The 18,826-nt window shown below is 38.1% G+C and overlaps 1 protein-coding gene across 1 annotated transcript in view; it reads right to left on the bottom strand.

Moving 5' to 3' along the window:
* Window positions 1-439: 439 nt before the first annotated feature.
* The window catches only part of LOC122431006 (glycerophosphodiester phosphodiesterase domain-containing protein 4-like), a 108,836-nt gene continuing 90,449 nt past the window's right edge, over window positions 440-18,826 (bottom strand). Inside the window, exons 14-17 of the mRNA XM_043452027.1 lie at window positions 17,898-18,045; window positions 10,488-10,570; window positions 9,660-9,712; window positions 440-844 (exon numbers count right to left, since the gene is read on the bottom strand). Of these exons, the coding sequence (XP_043307962.1) occupies window positions 645-844; window positions 9,660-9,712; window positions 10,488-10,570; window positions 17,898-18,045 (484 nt within the window). The 3' untranslated portion in view covers window positions 440-644. The remainder of the gene's footprint in view (window positions 845-9,659; window positions 9,713-10,487; window positions 10,571-17,897; window positions 18,046-18,826) is intronic.

Genomic DNA, 18,826 nt, shown 5'->3' with positions numbered 1-18,826 from the left:
TTGCCCCCGCTCACGCCCATGCCACCTCTTCTTCTCTGACTCTGGACGGCATCACTCTGGAACTCATCCCTTGACCCTGTCAGCCTGAGTGACCGCAGAGGGCCCCAAAGATTGTATCAATTACCTTCTGAGTTCCTGAGAGGCTGCCTTATTTACAGGCTTATGTTCACCACAGCCACTCCTTCAGAGGGGAATATTATGAAGGGTTAGGATGATACAGACCCTCCGACACCCGGAGAGAAACCAGCTCCAGCTCCAGGACCACACTCTTGCCCCTCTGCTCAAACCCCGGAGAGGAGAGCTGAGACCAGAGTGGTTTTCCTGAGAGCCTGGCTCTTCCGCACTCCTTTCCTGACATTCCTCTACCATCAGGTCACCCTGGGCACAGAGAGGGAGAAAAAGGAGGAGGAGGCAAGTTGGGGCTAATTGTTCTTTGAAGACAGCCCAAAAGGGGGAGATGGACATGCTGGATGTGGTAGAAACCATCATAAAGCAGGATTACTGGGGGGAGTCAATGGTGGGGGCTTTTCAGGTTATATTTCAGGAGGAGGCTTCTCCACAGAGGGAACCGTTGGTTCATTTGCCTCCTAGGTAGGCAATGCAGTTTGGAGGGTGGCCTCTCTGTTGGCTTCCGAAGTAGGTGCTTAGGTCGGTTCAAAAGCTGGCTCAGTGGGCACTGGTGGTCCAACGTCATCTGTGGGATGCACGGTTGCTATAGTGGTTTCATGGACAACCTCTGGTATAACAGGTTTAGAACTTGGAGGTTCCCTTTGCCTCTCTGGTGAAAGTCCAGTGATACCCGAAGTTTCCAATACTTCATTTTGGAGGCTTGCACTTGAAGCTTCTGTGGGATAGAAAAGAAAACAAGATGGATTCCTCCAAAGTCAATTCTCCAATCTTTGCTAGTAAAGTGGTAAAATCCTAGTCATCTTTAAAATGTCAGCTCCTCACTTACCATTTTAGATTCTTTCCCCCTAGTTTTCTCCCTACCCAGCCTTTGGGCAGACTTCGCTATGGTCATCCATACAACAAGGTGCTTAAGTTTAAGCGTCTATTGGGTGAGGTTCTAATGCGCCACTGGAGCACTCAGAAGGGTGAAATCAACATTTGTTTAAGGTTCATGTATTTCCCAACCACTGACTCCGAAGCAGTGTAAATAGAAAACTGAATACATCCCCCATCAGAATGGGAGTTTTTTAAGAATAGAGACTTGCTTTGCTTGCCACCCCATGTATAGTGCTCAGGAGTGTCTATCACATAGTAATTGCTCAGAAAATAGTTTCCGTTTTGTTTCTAACTGAATGATAGAAAAAACAGATGATGGAGACTTTTTCTCATAATGCAGCTAGGAAATGGACTCTCATCAAAGACAAATTAAAAACTGGATCATGTATAAAATGAAGAAAATATCTTAAAATTATCCAAGAATTTACAATATAAGGAGGAACTGTGGACACAAAATCTAGAAGACAGTGAGAATCCAAAGCAGAGAATCCAGTTATTTTTCCCCTGTGTGTAATTTCACTCTTGAACAAACAGTTGCACACATGAGCTTAATTTTAGCTTCACAGGCTGAATGGGATTTTTAATGCACCTGAACTGAATTTATACTTCAATTCCAAGACATCCAATATCTATGATATTAGGTTTTCAAATTCATGAATATGTTATGTTGCTCCATTTATCTGGGTCTTCTTTTTCTCACTAAACTTTTGTAGTTTTCAGTGACGAATCATCTATCTTCTTTGCAAGGGCTTACAATATTTTCCTAAAATTCCTATTTATGTTTTTATACTGCTGTAGATGATGCTATTTCAATTTTTAAAGTATTCACTGATAATATGTCAACATACAGTTGGTTTTTCTATACTGGCCTTGTATCAACACTTAAAAAAATAATGGCATCTGGTCCCATTACTTCAAGGCAAACACATGGGGAAAAAGTGGATACAGTGACAGATTTTATTTTCTTGGGCTCCAAAATCACTGTGGACAGTGACTGCAGCCATGAAATTAAAAGATGCTTGCTACCTTGGGAAAAAACCTAGACAGCATATTAAAAAGCAGGACATCACTTTGTTGACAAAGATCCATATAGTCAAAGCTTGGTTTTTCCAGTAGTCATGTATGGATATGAGAGTGGGACCATAAAGAAGGCTGAGTGCTGAAGATTTGATGCTTTCAAGTTGTGGTGCTGGAGAAGGTTCTATAGAGAGTCCTTTGGGCAGCAAGATCAAACCAAAGTCAATCCTAATGAAAATTAATTCTAAATATTCATGGTTTTTCCAGTAGTCATGTATGGATGTGAGAGTTGGACTGTAAAGAAAGCTGAGCACTTAAGAATTGATGCTTTTGAACTGTGATATTGGAGAAGACTCTTGAGAGTCCCTTGGACTGCAAGGACATCAAACTAGTCGATACTAAAAGAAATCAGTCCTGGGTGTTCATTGGAAGGACTGATGCTGAAGCTGAAGCTCCAATACTTTGGCTACTTGATGCAAAGAACTGACTCATTGGAAAAGACCCTGATGCTGGGAAAGACTGAAGGCAGGAGGAGAAGGGGACGACAGAGGATGAGATGATTGGATGGCATCACTGACTCGATGGACATGGGTTTGAGCAAGCTCCAGGAGTTAGTGATGGACAGGGAACCCTGGCGTGCTGCAGTCCATGGGGTTGCAAAGAGTCAGATATGACTGAGTGACTGAACTGAACTGAACTGATTCACTGGAAGGACTGATGCTGAAGCTGAAGCTCCAATACTCTGGCTACTTGATGCAAAGAACTGACTCATTGGAAAAGACCCTGATGCTAGGAAAGACTGAAGACAGGAGGAAAAGGGGACGACAGAGGATGAGATGGTTGAATGGCATCACTGACTCGATGGACATGAGTTTGAGCAAACTATGGGGGAGAGTGAAGGACAGGGAAGCCTGGCATGATACAATCCACAGGGTTGCAAAGAGTCAGACATGACTTAGAGCCTGAACAACATTCCTGAGCTATTAAGTCACCAGTTCTAGTAGGTTTGTTGTTTGATTCCTTAGAATTTTTTACTGTATATAATCACATCTGCAAATTAGGAGTTTTATTTATTCATTTATGCCTGTTATTTATCTTTATATATATATTTATATATACTAAACTGGCTATCTTACTAAATGGACCTGAGTTTAAGCAAGATCCAGGAGTTGGTGATAGACAGGGAAGCCTGGCGTGCTGTAGTCAATGGGGTCACAAATAGTCAGACACTACTGAGTGACTGAACTAACTGAAACTGGTTAGGATCTTCAGTAAAATGCCAAGTAAAAGTAGTGAGAGCAGACAGCCTCACCTTATTACTGATCTTAGATAGAAAATACGGTTTCATCATTAACAATCATACCGGCTGAGGTTTTATTTTTAAGTATCTTTCATCAGATTAAGGAAGTTTCATTTGATAACTAGGCTATTCAGATCTTGATCATAAACAGATGTGGATTTTTGTCAAATATACTTTATTTCCAGTCTATTTTGATTAGATGATAATTTGATTAACCTGCAACTTATATATTCAAGTTGTACTGCTGCAATAAATCTCACTTGCTCCAGATGTTTTATCCTTTTTTTATACTGATGGATTCAATCTGCTAATATATTTTATGGCTAAGTTGGTGAATGATATTGATCTATACATTTAGATGTTGCACTGTCTTTGTCAGATATTTTTTATATGAGATTATTGCTGGCCACAAAAAATCAGCTAGGAAATGCACTTGATTTTTAGTGAGTCGGTATAAAATTGGTATTATTTCTTAAATATTCACTTAACCAGTGAAGCTTTTAGGGCCTGGACTTTCCTTTGTTGTGAGGTTTTTGATACATGGATTTGATTCTGAAAGATTCTGATAGGTTATTAAAATTTCTATTTCTTTTTTCAGTTCTGGAAAATTGAATCATTTGAAGGAATTTGTTTACCTCATTTAAATTTAACAGCTTAAAAATGTTCCATGATGTTCCTTTTTATGTCTAGGATCTGGAGAGAAAATCTCTCATTAATCATTCATCATACTGGCAATCAGTCTGTCTCTTCCTCTTTCCCCTTACTAAGCATTTATCAATTTTATTCATCTTTTCTAAGAACTAACTTTTCACTTTTTAAATTTTCTCTATAGTTTGCATCATTTCTATTTTATTGTTCCTGCTATCTTTATCATTTCATTTCTTTTACTTGGCAAAAAAAATAACTCCATTTTCTAGATTGCTACAGTAGACTCTTAATCACTACTAAGCCAGGTTTCCTTCTAAAAGTTAAAGTTACTAACTTCCCTCTAAGTTATGGCTTAAGTTGTACCACACAAGTTTTGCTGTTGTATATGCATTACACTTTAAAATATTTTCCAATTTCCCTTGTGATTAATCTCTTGATCAATAAAAAGTTTGGAAATACATCAATTTCTAGTAATTATGAAATTATCTAGATATTTTAATGATTGTTTCTAATTTAACTACTTTAGTGCTCAAATACTGTATGATTTCAGTCTTTTGAAATATACTGATTGATGACACATTTTATATCTTCTTATTTTAGGCATCCTTTACTAATTATTGCAATTTTAGTAATTTTTATTACTTTTGTTTTTTAATCTTTATATTTGCTATATGTGATTCCTCTACTACCTTTATTATACATAAACACATTCCAGTGATATTTTTACTTTTGTATGCTTCCAACTTAAAGAACTCCCTTTAATATTTCTTGTAGAACTGGTCTAGTAGTAATGAACTCTTCTAGCTTTTGTTTATCTGGGAAACTTGGTATCTCCTTCAATTCTGAATGGTAACCTTGCTGGGTAGAGAGTTCTTGGTTGGAAGTTTTTTTCCTTTCAACACTTTTAATATATCACACCTTTCCTATCTGGCTTGTAAACTTTCTGCTAAAAAATCTGCTGATGACCTTATGCTGTTTCCCTTGATTATAAGTTGGTTTTTGTGTTCTCCTTTTAGGAGTCTCTCTTTATCCTTAAATTTACCATTTTAACTTTAATGTGTCTTGGTATGTGTCTTTTTGAGATCATCTTATTTGGAACTCTGTGGGCCTTCTGGATCTGGATGTCTCTTTCCTTCCCCAGACAGGGACATTTTCAGCCACTATTTCTTCAGTTAATTTGGGGCACATTTTTTTCTTTCTCTTTTCCTTCTGAGAGCACTAAAATGTGAATGTTATTACACTTGATGCTGTCCCAACAGTCCCATAATGTATCTTTCCTTTTTAAAGTTCTTTTTTCATTCTGCCGCTCTGTCTGGGTGAGTTCCATTGTTTTGTCTTCCAGCTCACTGATTCATTCTACTACTTCATCTGTTCTGCTGCTGAGCCTTTCTAATGTATTTTTTTGGTTCAGTTATTACTTCTGTTTGGTACTTTCTTGTCGTTTATGTTGAAGTTTGCACTATGTCCATCTATTTTTCTCCAAAGTTCAATAACCATATGTTTATGACCATTATTTTTTAACTCTACCAGGTAGATTGCTCATCTCTGTTTCATTTAGTTCTTTTTCTGGGGTTTTATCTTGCTTTTTTGATTGGAACATATTCCTCTACCTCCTTATTTTACATAATTCAGTGTGTTTGCATCTGTGTGTTGGGTAAATCAGCTCTATCTTCCAGATTTGCTTTATGGCCTGCCATATGGTCTATTTTGCAACTATGCCATTTACGTTTCAAAATATTGTACATTCTGCAGTTGTTGAATATATTATTTTCTGTCAGCTAGGTCAGGTTGGCTGGAAGTGTTCAGACTTCTATATCCTTTCTGATTTTACTTTTTGATGAATTCAGTTGTTCTTTCAGGTACTAAGAGAGGAATGTCAAAATCTTTAACTATGATTTTTTTTATTTCTTTCCATTTTTGTTTAATGTGTTTTGAAGCTCTATTACTAACTATATAATTATAGTGCCTTCTTGATATACTGACCTTTTCCTTTTTAAGAAATATTTGTTTCAAGTAAGGCTCCACGTTTTTAAGTTTATCTTTCAGATATTATTTTCATGCTTGCTGTTTGTATGGCATGTTATTTTCCATCCTATCTTTTTTCATTTTTCTCCCTTCTGATTTTATTTTAATTTTCTGTCCTTTCACTGTTAATCTGTGTTTTTATATCTCAAGCATTTCTTTTGTGAACTGCATATGGTTGGGTCTTGCTTAATTCTATCCAATACCAAAATCTCTACTACTGCTTTAAGTATTTGGTACATTTATGTTAACTGAACTTAATAAAATGGTTGAATTTATGACTACTATATTTTAATTTGTTTTCTATTTATCTTGTGTAATATTTTTTCCCTTTGTCCTCTTTCTTCTGAATCCATCTGCTACAAGAGATATTCTCATACTGGGTGTGAAGAAGTAAGATGCCATGATGTGAGAAAGCCTTATGACTAAGATTGGAATGGAATATTTAGATCTCAGAGAAAAACTCAGTCAAGAGCGATTAAGAAAACACAACTGACTTTAGTTCTTGCAACTGTAAGGAACTAAATTCTGCCAACAATCAATGAGTTTGGAAGAGGACTCTTAAGTCTCAAATGAGACTGCAGCCCAAGCCAAGATCTTCATGAGAGCCTGGTGAGATATGCAGTAGACCTAGAAAACCCATGCCTGGACCCCTGGCCCACAAACTGGGAGATGATAAATTTGTGTTGCTTTACACTGATAGATTTATGGTAATTTGTTACACAGCAATCAAAAACAACCCAAACTTTAATAGGATATATCAAAAATGAAGCATAGAAATTAACAGGCTAAAAATAAAAATAAACAGTCTTGGTAACTTATCAGATAATATAAAACCATCTAATATCTATGTAATTGGAAACCCAAAAAGAAGGTAATGGCAGAAAGATAGTTGAAAAATACAGGCTGAAAATTTATACTCTTACTGATCTAAGAAGTTCAGCAAGCCCTAAGCAGGTAGACACACTACTATGCACTAAGGTAAATCATAATCAAATTACTGAAAAAAGTAATAAAAGAAACAACCTTAAAAAGGACATATTACAAGTAGAGGAACAATGATGAAAATAAAGGAAGATTTCTTTTTTGGATGACTTTTCATAAGAAACTGTATGAGACAAAATAAAATATTATAAGTAGAGGAACAATGAATAAAATAATGGAAGATTTCTTTTTTGAATGACTTTTCGTAAGAAACTATACGAGTCAAAAGGTAAAGGATCAACTTCTTTGAAGGGCTGAAAAACACACCTTAAAGATGTGTGTGTGTGTGTGTGTGTGTGTGTGTGTGTGTGTGTATCCTAAAGGCAGCAGCAGCAGGTGCAGCAGTACACGTCAGTCTAAAAGGTAGTCACGGTGCAAGATGTGACACTAGGCTTAGTATGCAAGGCCTGCTCTTCCCACCCTGCATGGCTCCAGGCTGTCATTGGAAGGATGCTGAAGCTGAAACTTCAATACTTTGGCCACCTGATGTGAAGAACAGACTAACTGGAAAAGACCTTGACACTGGGAAAGATTGAAGGCAGGAGGAGAAGGGAGTGACAGAGGATGAAATGGTTGGATGGCATCACCGACTCGATGGACCTGAGTTTGAGCAAGCTTTGGGAGTTGGTGATGGACAGGGAAGCCTGGCATGCTGCAGTCCATGGGGTTGCAAGGTGTCGGACACGACTGAGCAACTGAACTGAACTGATGGTTCTAGGTAGTGGTTATGGCTTCTTTCCAGTCATCCTTGTTCATTCCCTGATACTAAACTTCATCCCTTGCCTTCTAGTTGCCTCTTTTAGGTACTCAAATGGTCTTTCTATTTATTTATTTAGACCAGGCAAAATTGGTTTCTGTAAATAAGCAACTAAAAATTAAAAACATGAAAGATTCTTAGTTTATTATCTACTCACCTTATTTTCTTATTCTCCTTTAAATATGGTGGGAAGTTGTTGTCAAGTTAAATTATTTTCTAAGGCATGATATCCACCTTTCTTCATTCAAATTTAAATGGTTCTTTGAACTTTCCTTCAGAACTTCTAACCCATCCATGCTTTCTACACCAATTCCATATTCTTTCTATTTCTTGATTAGATTACTATTATGGGCTGAACTGTGTGCCACACAAACTCATATGTTGAAGACCTAACCATAGCACTTCAATATAGGACTAATTTAGGAGATAAAGCTTTTAAAGGCATGATTAAAATGAGGCCATTATGGTGAGTCCTGATCCAGTCTGATCAAAGAGAAAACCTGGAGACACAGAGGACACTGGGGGTTTGTGTGTGCACAGAGGAAGGGCAGTGTGATGGATGACACAGCAACAAAGAGTCTACCAGCAAGTCAATTAGAGAGGCCTCAGAAGAAACCACACCTGCTGACACGTTGGTCCTGCACCTCCAGCCTCCAGAAATGTGAGAAAAATCAACTTCTGTTGTTTAAGGCACCCACTCAATGGTATTTTGTTTTGGAAGCCCTAGTTTACTGATATAACTTCTAAATATCATAAGGCAGCTGGAACACAGCCTTCAGTCTCCTTAACAGCCCACAGAGTGACCTTTTTAAAATCCATAAAACTCAGAGTCACTGGAGATTACTCTATATCTTAATAAATTTGGGTGACTTGATTTAAACCTTCAGTTTTACAATACAAAAGACCATTACCCTTCAAATTTCTTATTTTTTCATAGTCCCTGCGGATACATTCTTGAAAGTCTAAGTAATGTATATGTTGAAGACTGATAGCTGATACAAAGTATCTTATCATCTTCACAACTGCTCACAAGAAATTAATTAATCATTTTTGACTGTTATCAACTTTACTTAAAGACTCCAAGAGCAATGGGAGGAAACTGCATCATGGACTGCACAGTCTTCTGCCTAACTGGTTTTCCCTTTAACATTGCAGTGGCTTCCCAAGCCAGAAACTCACTGTGTGATTATCCCCACAACCTCCTGAATAATAAACTCTAGCTTCCCTTCCCTTACTGGACCCATCCCACTTACTCAGTCCTGAGTTATTCTGCTGATTAATAAGTCATTCTGCTATTCTATCCCTTTACACAAGTGTCTAAGCATACTGCTCCCTTGTCTGAAACTCACTTGCCATTTCCTGATGTTTATATGCTGAGTCTAGACTCTAGTCCAGCATTCCAGGATCCTGGCAATTTTCTGCTTCCACCTTCCAACATACATCACAACTGAAGCCACAAAAAGCACATTCAGCCCTGAGGAGCGTGGCAGCTTCTGTCCTGGAACTAGATGGCTGAACCAGAGATGTCAACGGCTGCTGTACCTTTTCCTGCTTCCTCACTGCTCTCTGAGGACCACAGCCTCTGTTCTCGAGACACCTTCCGTATACAAAGCTTTCAGGTACTTCAGTTTCACACTGCCTGGCACAAAGTCAGTATTTTATAATCATGTGATGAATGAATATATGACAAGCAAATATACAACCATGTTCAAAATCTTCCAAGGAGTCTCACTGCTTAGAGGATAAAGTCCACAATGTATTCTGACGTCAAGGGCCTCAGAGTCTGCACACAGCCTGTTTTTGCCCAGCTTCTCAGTGGTATCCACCCTGTTCAACTCTTGTCAGAAATATTAAAGGCAAGCCCTGCCTCATGGAGGCAATGGGGAGGGATGAAGAGATGAGAGGGGGCTAGGCCTCTGATTTTACCTGTGTAACTGGTGATACCCTGGCGAATTTTTTCACTCTGGCTCGCTCTCCACCTAGAAGGAAGCAGAGTGTCCATGAGCCTCACAGACCTCTTCCAAAGCAACAATAACACAGGCAGTGGCCAGAAAAGAACATTACCAGTCAAATGGTACCTTGGGCAGAGGGTATGAAGTTTCCTCCTTTAAAGGATAACTCAAATGAGGAAATGACGAGCATGATGAGATCTAAATACCATGGTTTCTTCTAGCTAAAATTCTTCTACCAGATGTTCCCTCTCCCATCCTGAACCTTACGATCTTGATGCATTTTTCCCCTCAAGAATTCTCAAATGTCATTTGATTGGGCAGATAAAAAGACTAAGGTCTGGAAAGGGGCAATGATTTTCCCAGGGTCACCCAGCAACTACAGGAAAAACCAGGACTAAAACCCAGATTTCCTGGAGCGTGAGCTTGCTCTTTACACTGCACCCTGCTGTGTCCCATTCTGTGGAAGGTGGGACACTTGTTCTGAACCACCTTCAACTCTTGTCCTCTCCCAACTGATCCACAAGGGATATGTAGTAAAAAGCTTTGATTAAGCTTTAGTGAGAGTCCTTATCCTTAGAATACGGTCTCACATCGAGGAGGTAGAAGGGTGTGTGGAGCTGCAGGCAGCATGAGAAGAAACAGGAGGTTTGGAAGGTAAAACCCTTAAAACCCTGTCTCCCTGAGGATTTGCCACATGGGACTAAGGGAAGAGTGTAACTTTGTTCACAAATTTCACAAGGTACAAAACCATGTACATCTTATTTTGGGAAAAAATTATACAAAATTACAAATGCATACTTACCAATGAAAACGAAATATGGAAACAATGAAAACTGCAGAAAGAATATCCATGAAAACCCACAAGAACATATAGAAATTTGGTGTCTGCAAAACAGAAAACAGTTATAGGCATTTACAGTTGGAGAACATTGTAGATCATGTGCATCAAGTCCCTTGCCTGAGCGGGAATGAAGAGGGAGCAGAGCAGGAGGAGGAATCTTGATTCCCGGGACTGAAGTCAAACACAGAGAATACCTGCTGCTAACCTAACAATCCCCCCCTTACATGTGCCCAGGGCTCTACAAGGACTAAAACACTTCACACACATCATTTCCTTGGACACTCAACAGAGGTCGGAGAGAGTCCCAAAAATGGCACAAAGCAAATCTTCTCTAGACGTAGAACTATAGCCCAAGTTCCTTGACTTCCAGCGCTCTGCGTGTTCATGGCACAGGTTCCCAAGCCTGGCTGTGCATCCAAATCTACCTGAGCTGCAGCCTTTAGTAATACAGCTTCCTGGGCCTCATTAGCACTCAGGAATCACAATTTCTGCATCTCTAACAAGCTCCCCAGCAACAAGCAACCAGTCTGTGAACCAGCATTTAGGAATCATTCTTATAAATCATCATGCTTCAAATAAAAATGCTGAAATTATCATTATTAACTAACATGCCCACTTCTCTAGGCTTCTTTCCTACATCACCCATTTCACAGCTCCATTATCTAGGTTCTACTGAATAATTTTTTTTAATTCCCTGGCTTGATCCTCCCTTTCTACCTTCATTTTTTTCCACCCCCAATACTACTTGATGGTACTAGGTCTGGCATTTTTATCTTTCTTATGTCATTTCCATCCTAATTCAAGGTCTTTGCTTGGTCTGATTAATAATGAAAATAAGAACAACAACAATAATATGAATGATCAAGTTAATGATGAGAACAACAATTAACACTAATGAGCATTTACAGGAGTGAAGGTAGTATTCTTTGCATGTGAGGTATATTTTCACAGCTAATTCTCACAAGAGATCTACTAGGCAGGCAAAATAAAATCTCTTAACCAACTTCTACTAAGCCAAGGCTCCTAATCCCCAATAGGCAATTGACTGACTGATGCCTTGGCCTGCTGCCGGCTGCCCACCAGATCAGCTATACAGTCACTAAGAATCAGTTGTTCTTACTGTCCATGTGACTTAGAACACCTGTACTTGTTATAAATGTACAGTGTAATTATTATTGTTGTTTTAGTCACTACGTCATGTCTGACTCTTTTGTAACCCCGTGCACTGCAGCCCCCAGGCTCCTTCATCCTTGGGATTTCCCAGGCAACAATACTGGAGTTGGTTGCCATTTCCTTCTCCAAGAGATCTTCCCAACCCAGGGATCCAACTTGTGTCTTCTCCATTGGCAGGCAGATTCTTTACCACTGAACCACCTGGGAAGGAGTTTAATTAATGTTATATTAAATCTGTATGATCAGAGTTTTAAAAGTACAACATTTTCCAAAAAAAAAAAAAAGTCAATGCTTTGAAAAACTCGATGACGACAGAAAAGGTTTTTTAAAAATAAACTGCAACTGAAGGGTGGGAGGATTATAAAAATCTGCAGATTCCTCATTCTCCAAATGAAATGAAGTTCTTGTACATCAAGGAAACTAAACTTAGAAGTCAAAGCTGGTGCACTGGGAAGCACATACAAGTGAGAGAATACAAAATTCAGTCAGCTGAATGCTCTCAAAGACTTTGAGGGTATGTCAAAAGGTGAATTATCTAGTTTCATTTTTTTTTTTTTTTACATGATGGTGTCCAGTTTTCCAAGCCTCATTTATTGAAGAAATTGTCTTTTCTCTATTGTATAGTCTTACCTCCTTTGTCATCAACTAATTGACCACAGGTGCATGGATTTATTTCTGGGCTTTCTATCCTGTCCCATTTATCTATAATTCTTTGTGCCACTATCATACTGTTTTGATGACTGTAGCTTTTTAATATAGACCAAAATCAGGGATCCTGATCTTTCCAGCTCCATTTTTCTTTCTCAATATTGTTTGGCTATTCAAGATACTTTTTGTATCCATAAAAATTTTAAGATTTCCTGTTCTAGTTCTGTGAAAAATGTCATTTATAATTTGATAGGGATTGCACTGAATCTGTAGATTGCCTTAGGTAGTACAGTTGTTCGACAATATCAATTCTTTCAATCCATGAATATGGCGTATCTTTCTATCCATTTGTGTCTTCTTTGATTTTCTCATCTGCATCATACAGTTTTTGGAGTATAGGTTTTTTGTCTCCTTAGGTAGGTTTATTCCTAGGTATTCTATTATTTTGATGCAATGGTAAATGGAATTGTTTCTTGAATTTCTCTTTTGGACCTTTTGCTGTTAGTGTATAGGAGTGCAAGGGACTTCTGTATATTAATTTTGCAACCTGCAACTTTACCAAATTCATTGATGAGCTCTAGTGGTTTTCTGGGAGCATCTTTAGGATTTTCTATGTATAATATCATGTCATTTACAAACAGTGACAGTTTAAGTTCTTCAAGTCTGGATTCCCTTTATTTCTTTTTCTTCTCTGATTGCCATAGGCAGGACTTCCAAAAACTATGCTGAATAAAAGTGGTGAGAATGGACATCCTTGTCTTGTTCCTAACCTTAAAGGAAATGTTTTCGGTTTTTCAGTGTTGGTTTATGATGTTCTTTGTAGGTTTATCAAATAATGCCTTTATTTTGTTGAAGTATGTTCTTTCTATGCCCATTTTCTGGAAAGTTTTTATCATAAATAGGTGCTGGGTTTTGTCAAAAGTTTTTCTGCATCTATTGAGATTATTATATGGTTTTTATTTTTCAATTTGTTGATGTGGTGTATTACACTGATTGATTTGTAGATATTGACAAATTCCTGCATCCCTGGGATAAATCCCACTGGATAATGGTGTATTATCCTTTTAATGTGTTGTTGGATTCAGTTTGGTAGTATTCTGTTAAGGACTTTTGTGTCTATGTTCATCAGTGATACTGGCCTGTAATTTTCTTTTTTTGTGATATCTTTGGTTTTAGTATCAGGGTGATGGTGGCCTCACAGAATGAGTTAAGGAGTTTTCCTTCCTCTGCAATTTTTTTGGAATAGTTTCAGAACATGTGCTAAATCTTCTCTAAATATTTAGTAGAATTCACCTGTTAGGAGCATTTAATCACGGTTTCAGTTTCAGTGCTTGTGATTGGTATGTTCATATTTTCTATTTCTTCTTGGTTCAGTCTTGAGAGATCATACCTTGCTAAGAATCTGTCCATTTCTTTCAGGTTGTCCAATTTATTGGCATGCAGTTGCCTGTGTTAGTCTCTTATGATCCTTTGTATTTCTTTGGTGTTAGTTGTAACTTCTACTTTTGCATTTCTAATTTTATTGATTGTGCCCCCTCCCCTTTTGCTTGATGGATCTGGGTAAAGGTTTATCAATTTTATCTTTCAAAAAGAAAAACAGATTTTACTTTTCATTGCTCCTATCGTTTTCTTCATCTCTTTATCATTTATTTCTGCTCTGATCTTATGATTTCTTTCCTTCTGCTAACGCTGGGTTTTCTTTGATCCTCTTTCTCAACTTGCTTTAGATGTAATGTTAATTTATTTGTCATTTTTCTTGTTTCCTGCGGTAAGATTGTATTGCTATGAACTTGCCTCTTAGAACTGCTTTTGCTATGTCACATAGGTTTTGGATCATCGTGTTTTCATTTTCATTTGTCTCTAGGTATCTTTTAACTTCTTTCATTTCTTCAGTGATCTATTGGTTGCTTAGTAACGTATTGTTAAGCGTCCATGTGTTTTTGGTTTTTTACATTTTTTTCCCCCTTGTAGTTGATTTCTAGTATCATAGTATTGTGGTCAGAAAAGATACTTGATATAACTTCAATATTCTTAAATTTACCAAGACTGACTTTGTGGCCCAGCATATGGTCAATCCTGGAGAACGTTCCATGTGCACTTAAGGACAATGTGTATTGTGTTACATTGGGATGGAATGCTCTGTAAATATTAGTTAATATCTGGTCTAATGTGTAATTTAAGACTTGTGTTTCCTTATCAATTTTTCTGTCAGAAAGATCAGCCCATTGGTGTAAATGAAATATTAAAGTCCCCCACTATTATTGTGTTCCTGTCAATTTCTCACTTTATGGTTGTTATTGTTTGCCTTATGTATTAAGGTACTTAATATTTGGGTGCATATATATTTACAATTGTTATACCTTCTTCTTGGATTGTTCCTTTGATTGTTATGTAGTGTCCTTCTTTGTCCCTTATAACAGTCTCTGACTATTTTATAAAGTCTATTTTGTCTGATACGAGTATTGCTACTCCAATTTTCTTTTGATTTCCATTTACATGGAATATCTTTTTCATCCCTTCACTTTCAGTTTATATATATCCCTGGGTCTGAAGTGGGTTTCGTATAAACATCATACATATGGGTCTTATTTTAGTATCCATTCAGCCAGTGTGTGTCTTTTGATAGGAGTATTTAACCCATTTACATTTAAGGTGATTATGGATATGTATTTTCCTATTACAATTTTCTTAATTGTTCTGGGTGTGTTTTTACAGGTCTTATTACTTCTTCTTTTTTTCTCCTGTGATTTAATGACTAACTTTAGTGTTGTGTTTGGATTCTTTCTCTCTTTTGTGTATGTGTATGTACTGTAGATTTTTGGCTTGTGGTAACCATGGGGTTTTAACATAGCAGTCTATATATAAACAAGATTGTTTTAAGGTCTTTTAATTTCACATGCATTTCCAATATCCTCCATTTGTGCTCTCCTCACAATTGATGGCTTTTATGTCATATTTTGGTGCACAGATGATTTCCTATCTTTACTGTATGTTTGCCTTTATCGGTGAGTTTCTCCATTCATAATTTCTTCTGTCACTATTTGTGGCTTTTTCATTTCTCCTTAGAGAAGTTCCTTTAGTACTTGTTGCAGTGCTGGTCTGCTGGTGCTGAATTCTCTTAGCTTTTGCTTTTCTATAAAGCTTTTGATTTCTCCAATGAATCTGGATGAGAATTCTAGAGGGTACAGTGTTGTATGCTTTCCTCTAAGAGTTTTAAAGTATCTGGTCTTACATCATTAATCCATTCTGAGTTTGTTTTTGTGGTAGATTGTTTATAAAAATGGCCACATTATTTGATTCAAAATGCAGGCCTATATGAAATGTGACTGCACTGTCACTTTCCTTTATGAGGTAAAGTCTGTTTTTCCCCCGACCCACCTTGAATCTGAACCTAATCATGTGATTTTCTTTGGCCAATGGTACATTTACAAACATCACACTGGGAGATCCTTAAGAAAGCATGTGCACTGGTGCTTGACCTCTCTGCTGCTGGAAATCCAGCACCAGCAGGTGAACATTCACAAGCTGGCCTCCTTGAGGATGAGTGACCAAATGAAAAAACCATAGTCATCCCAGCTAAGAACCTAGACATGTGGATGAGGCCATCCTAGACCACCTAGTCCAGTCAAGCTGTCTCAGGCTGGAGAAACAACTCAGCCATCATACGGAATGTGACAGACAAATATTTGTTAATTTTAAGCCACTAAATATTAGGTATGTTTTTTAAACATAATAAAATGGTAATAGACTATATATAACTTATTTCATGATGTCCTGTTATAACTTTTTCAACAAACAGACCACTAAGCAGACCCATGTGTGTTGGATAAAACTGCTTCTATTGTATTAGTTTTATCTCCAATTTACAAACAAACAATCTGAGGCCCAGCAAGTTAGATAACATTTCCAAGAGTTAACACAGTAAGTGGTAGAGCCAAGATTTGAATCTGCATATTCTGACCCAGAGTATGGGCTGCTTAGGAAAGCCTTTGGGATGCTGGTCCCACCTCCTTGACCAAAGTTACCTTCAGTCCTTTAAACGTCCTTCTTTTAGAAAGAAGTTATTTACTTACATCCTTTTACACTCTTTGATTTTGAAACACATGAATTTAATATAAATTTAAATATCATCAATCCAAGCACTGAAATAAAAAGTTTTATTTAATATATCTGAAGGGACAATTTTGAGCCATTACTGATTTAGGGGGTAGGATTATGAACGATGCATGGCTTTCTAATTTACATTTTTGTAATAACTGAATTTTATATAATGAACAAGTTTACACTGCAACTTTAAAAATCAAAAACATAAGAAAAGTATATAGTACATACAAGAAGATGGATAATATGAGGAAAGACAAGTGAAGAGGCTTCACTTGTGCCAAGAGACCTGCCATCCTAGGTTTCCTTGAGGATCATCTGTAGAAACCTCCCTAAGCCACCAAGAAAGAAGGGGTAGGCAATTTTACACTGCCACCAGAGGGCCTCAACGAAATACCGACCCTACAAGACTGTGCCCTTTGCCCTAATTACCTTGCACCTGCTCCTGACCTTGAACAAGTCAGAAAAAAAAAGGGCCAGTAAGGCTGGAAGTATGGAGAAGGCAACCAAAAATATTCAGTCTTCTCATTTAGGTTTCTCTGCCTAAAGCTTTAATTTTCAAGGCAGTTTAGAATTTGAGTTATTATTCTGAACTACCCATTTTGATCCTGAATTGAGGCTTTTTGGTGACTAAACAGTACATTGAGAGATTATCTAAGAATGACTAGAAAAACTATGGGATCTGAGAGAAATCTCACTCAGAGTAAGGAAAAGTCTAGCTCACAGAGCAGTTTAAAAAGTCAGAAAAGAGAAATTAAGCTGTTTTCTGTTGTTGCCTATTGTGTCTGACGCAGTCATCCTATTTACACACTGATAAGAAAAATGGGCTCTGTAGCAGTTAACTGGTTAGCTGGGGTTCCCTTCACAGATACTAAGTGACGGGATTCAGCTGGAAGTATAACTCAGGTGTTCAGGCCCCCATGCCTCTGATCAGAAGCAGGACAGAGGGGGAAATCAAGCTAGGTGATGGACACTCACACTCCTTCTCAAAAGCATTTTGGTCAGGACCCACAGTTTTCACTCTGGAATTCAAGTACACTTGAATTCCCACACCTCATCCACTGTCACTGTTGCTCTGCCTACAGGTGGGGATGCAGCATCAACACACTGGAGTCAGACACTGTGAATCCTGCATCATGTGAAGCTTCCAACTTCAGATTCCCCGTGCATTACTCCTAGTGGCTAGCTCAGAGGGCTGAATTACAGTATCCAAGAAAGGCACATTGTGGGGATTCAATAAACAGCCAATTATTTATAGCAACAGTAATTTCTCCCTGAGAATAACAGAAGGATCTGAGTGACAGAAGGGACAATGCCATATCTCCAATGTCACATATTGTTTCTGCTCTTAAGTAACTACATCTGCACAGTGGGCAATGTAGGGGTGGGTGGGGGACAGAGACTCCCATTGTATCAGTCTAGGAAGAATAATCTGAACAACCAGCTCACCATGAAGTAGTAAGGGTAATTCATCTCATTCAGGACTTCAATGTTGTCTGTGGTCACGGAGTGAATACTGGAGCACCAGACCAATGAGAAAAGCCAAGGTTCATTGACGACGTATAAGTTGATGCTGATATTAGCTGCTTTATATTCTCTGGGAAGAAAAGGAACCCACAGGAGATTTAGATTTAATCTTATTTTTATCATCTAAAAGGTAAACAGCCACAACATCTGTGAAAGACTGTAGCTTAAATCACCAGAATTAGTTGGGCATGGGACGACTTATGACATGACATGTAGGATGAACTCATGTTACAGTGAGACACATAACTGCATTTAATACCTTTCCTCCTCAATCAACAGTAGTATGCATGTCCTAAGGGGGGAAGAAATAAAGGAAGAAAAGAGGAAGGAAGGAAGAAAGAGGGGTACAGAGTGAAGAAAAGATGGAGGGGAAAATGGGAGGAAGGAAAGCCCTACTAGAATTAGCCAATTTCCATGGTATAAATATTCCTATGTATGAGTGCATTCTAAGTCACCTCAGTTGTGTCCCACTCTGAGACTCTACAGACTGGAGCCCACCAGGCTCCTCTGTCCATGGGATTCTCCAGGCAAGAATAATGGAGTTTCCATGCCCTCCTCCAGGGGATCTTCCCAACCCAGGGATTGAACCCACGCCTCTTATGTCTCCTGCACTGGTAGGCTGGATTTTTATTGCTAGCACCACCTGGGAAGCCTTAGCCCAATTTCAACCACCGCTGTTAAAACAGGTTTGCAAACCTCTTTGGCTCCAATGAGCTAGTATGAGTGAGCTCCACATATTACTACTGTGAAGCAAATATATTTACTTCCTTCAGAGAACTTAACCACTCTCTACTCTACCTGCTTTCCTATCAGTCTTCTTTACTTGACTGTAAGCGTATTAAAGCAGAGAT

The sequence above is a fragment of the Cervus canadensis genome, chromosome 29 (assembly GCF_019320065.1).
Source record: "Cervus canadensis isolate Bull #8, Minnesota chromosome 29, ASM1932006v1, whole genome shotgun sequence".
Taxonomy (NCBI): Eukaryota; Metazoa; Chordata; class Mammalia; order Artiodactyla; family Cervidae; genus Cervus; species Cervus canadensis.
The sequence above is the reverse complement of the archived record's forward strand: the minus strand, read 5'-3'. Positions and strand labels throughout refer to the sequence as shown.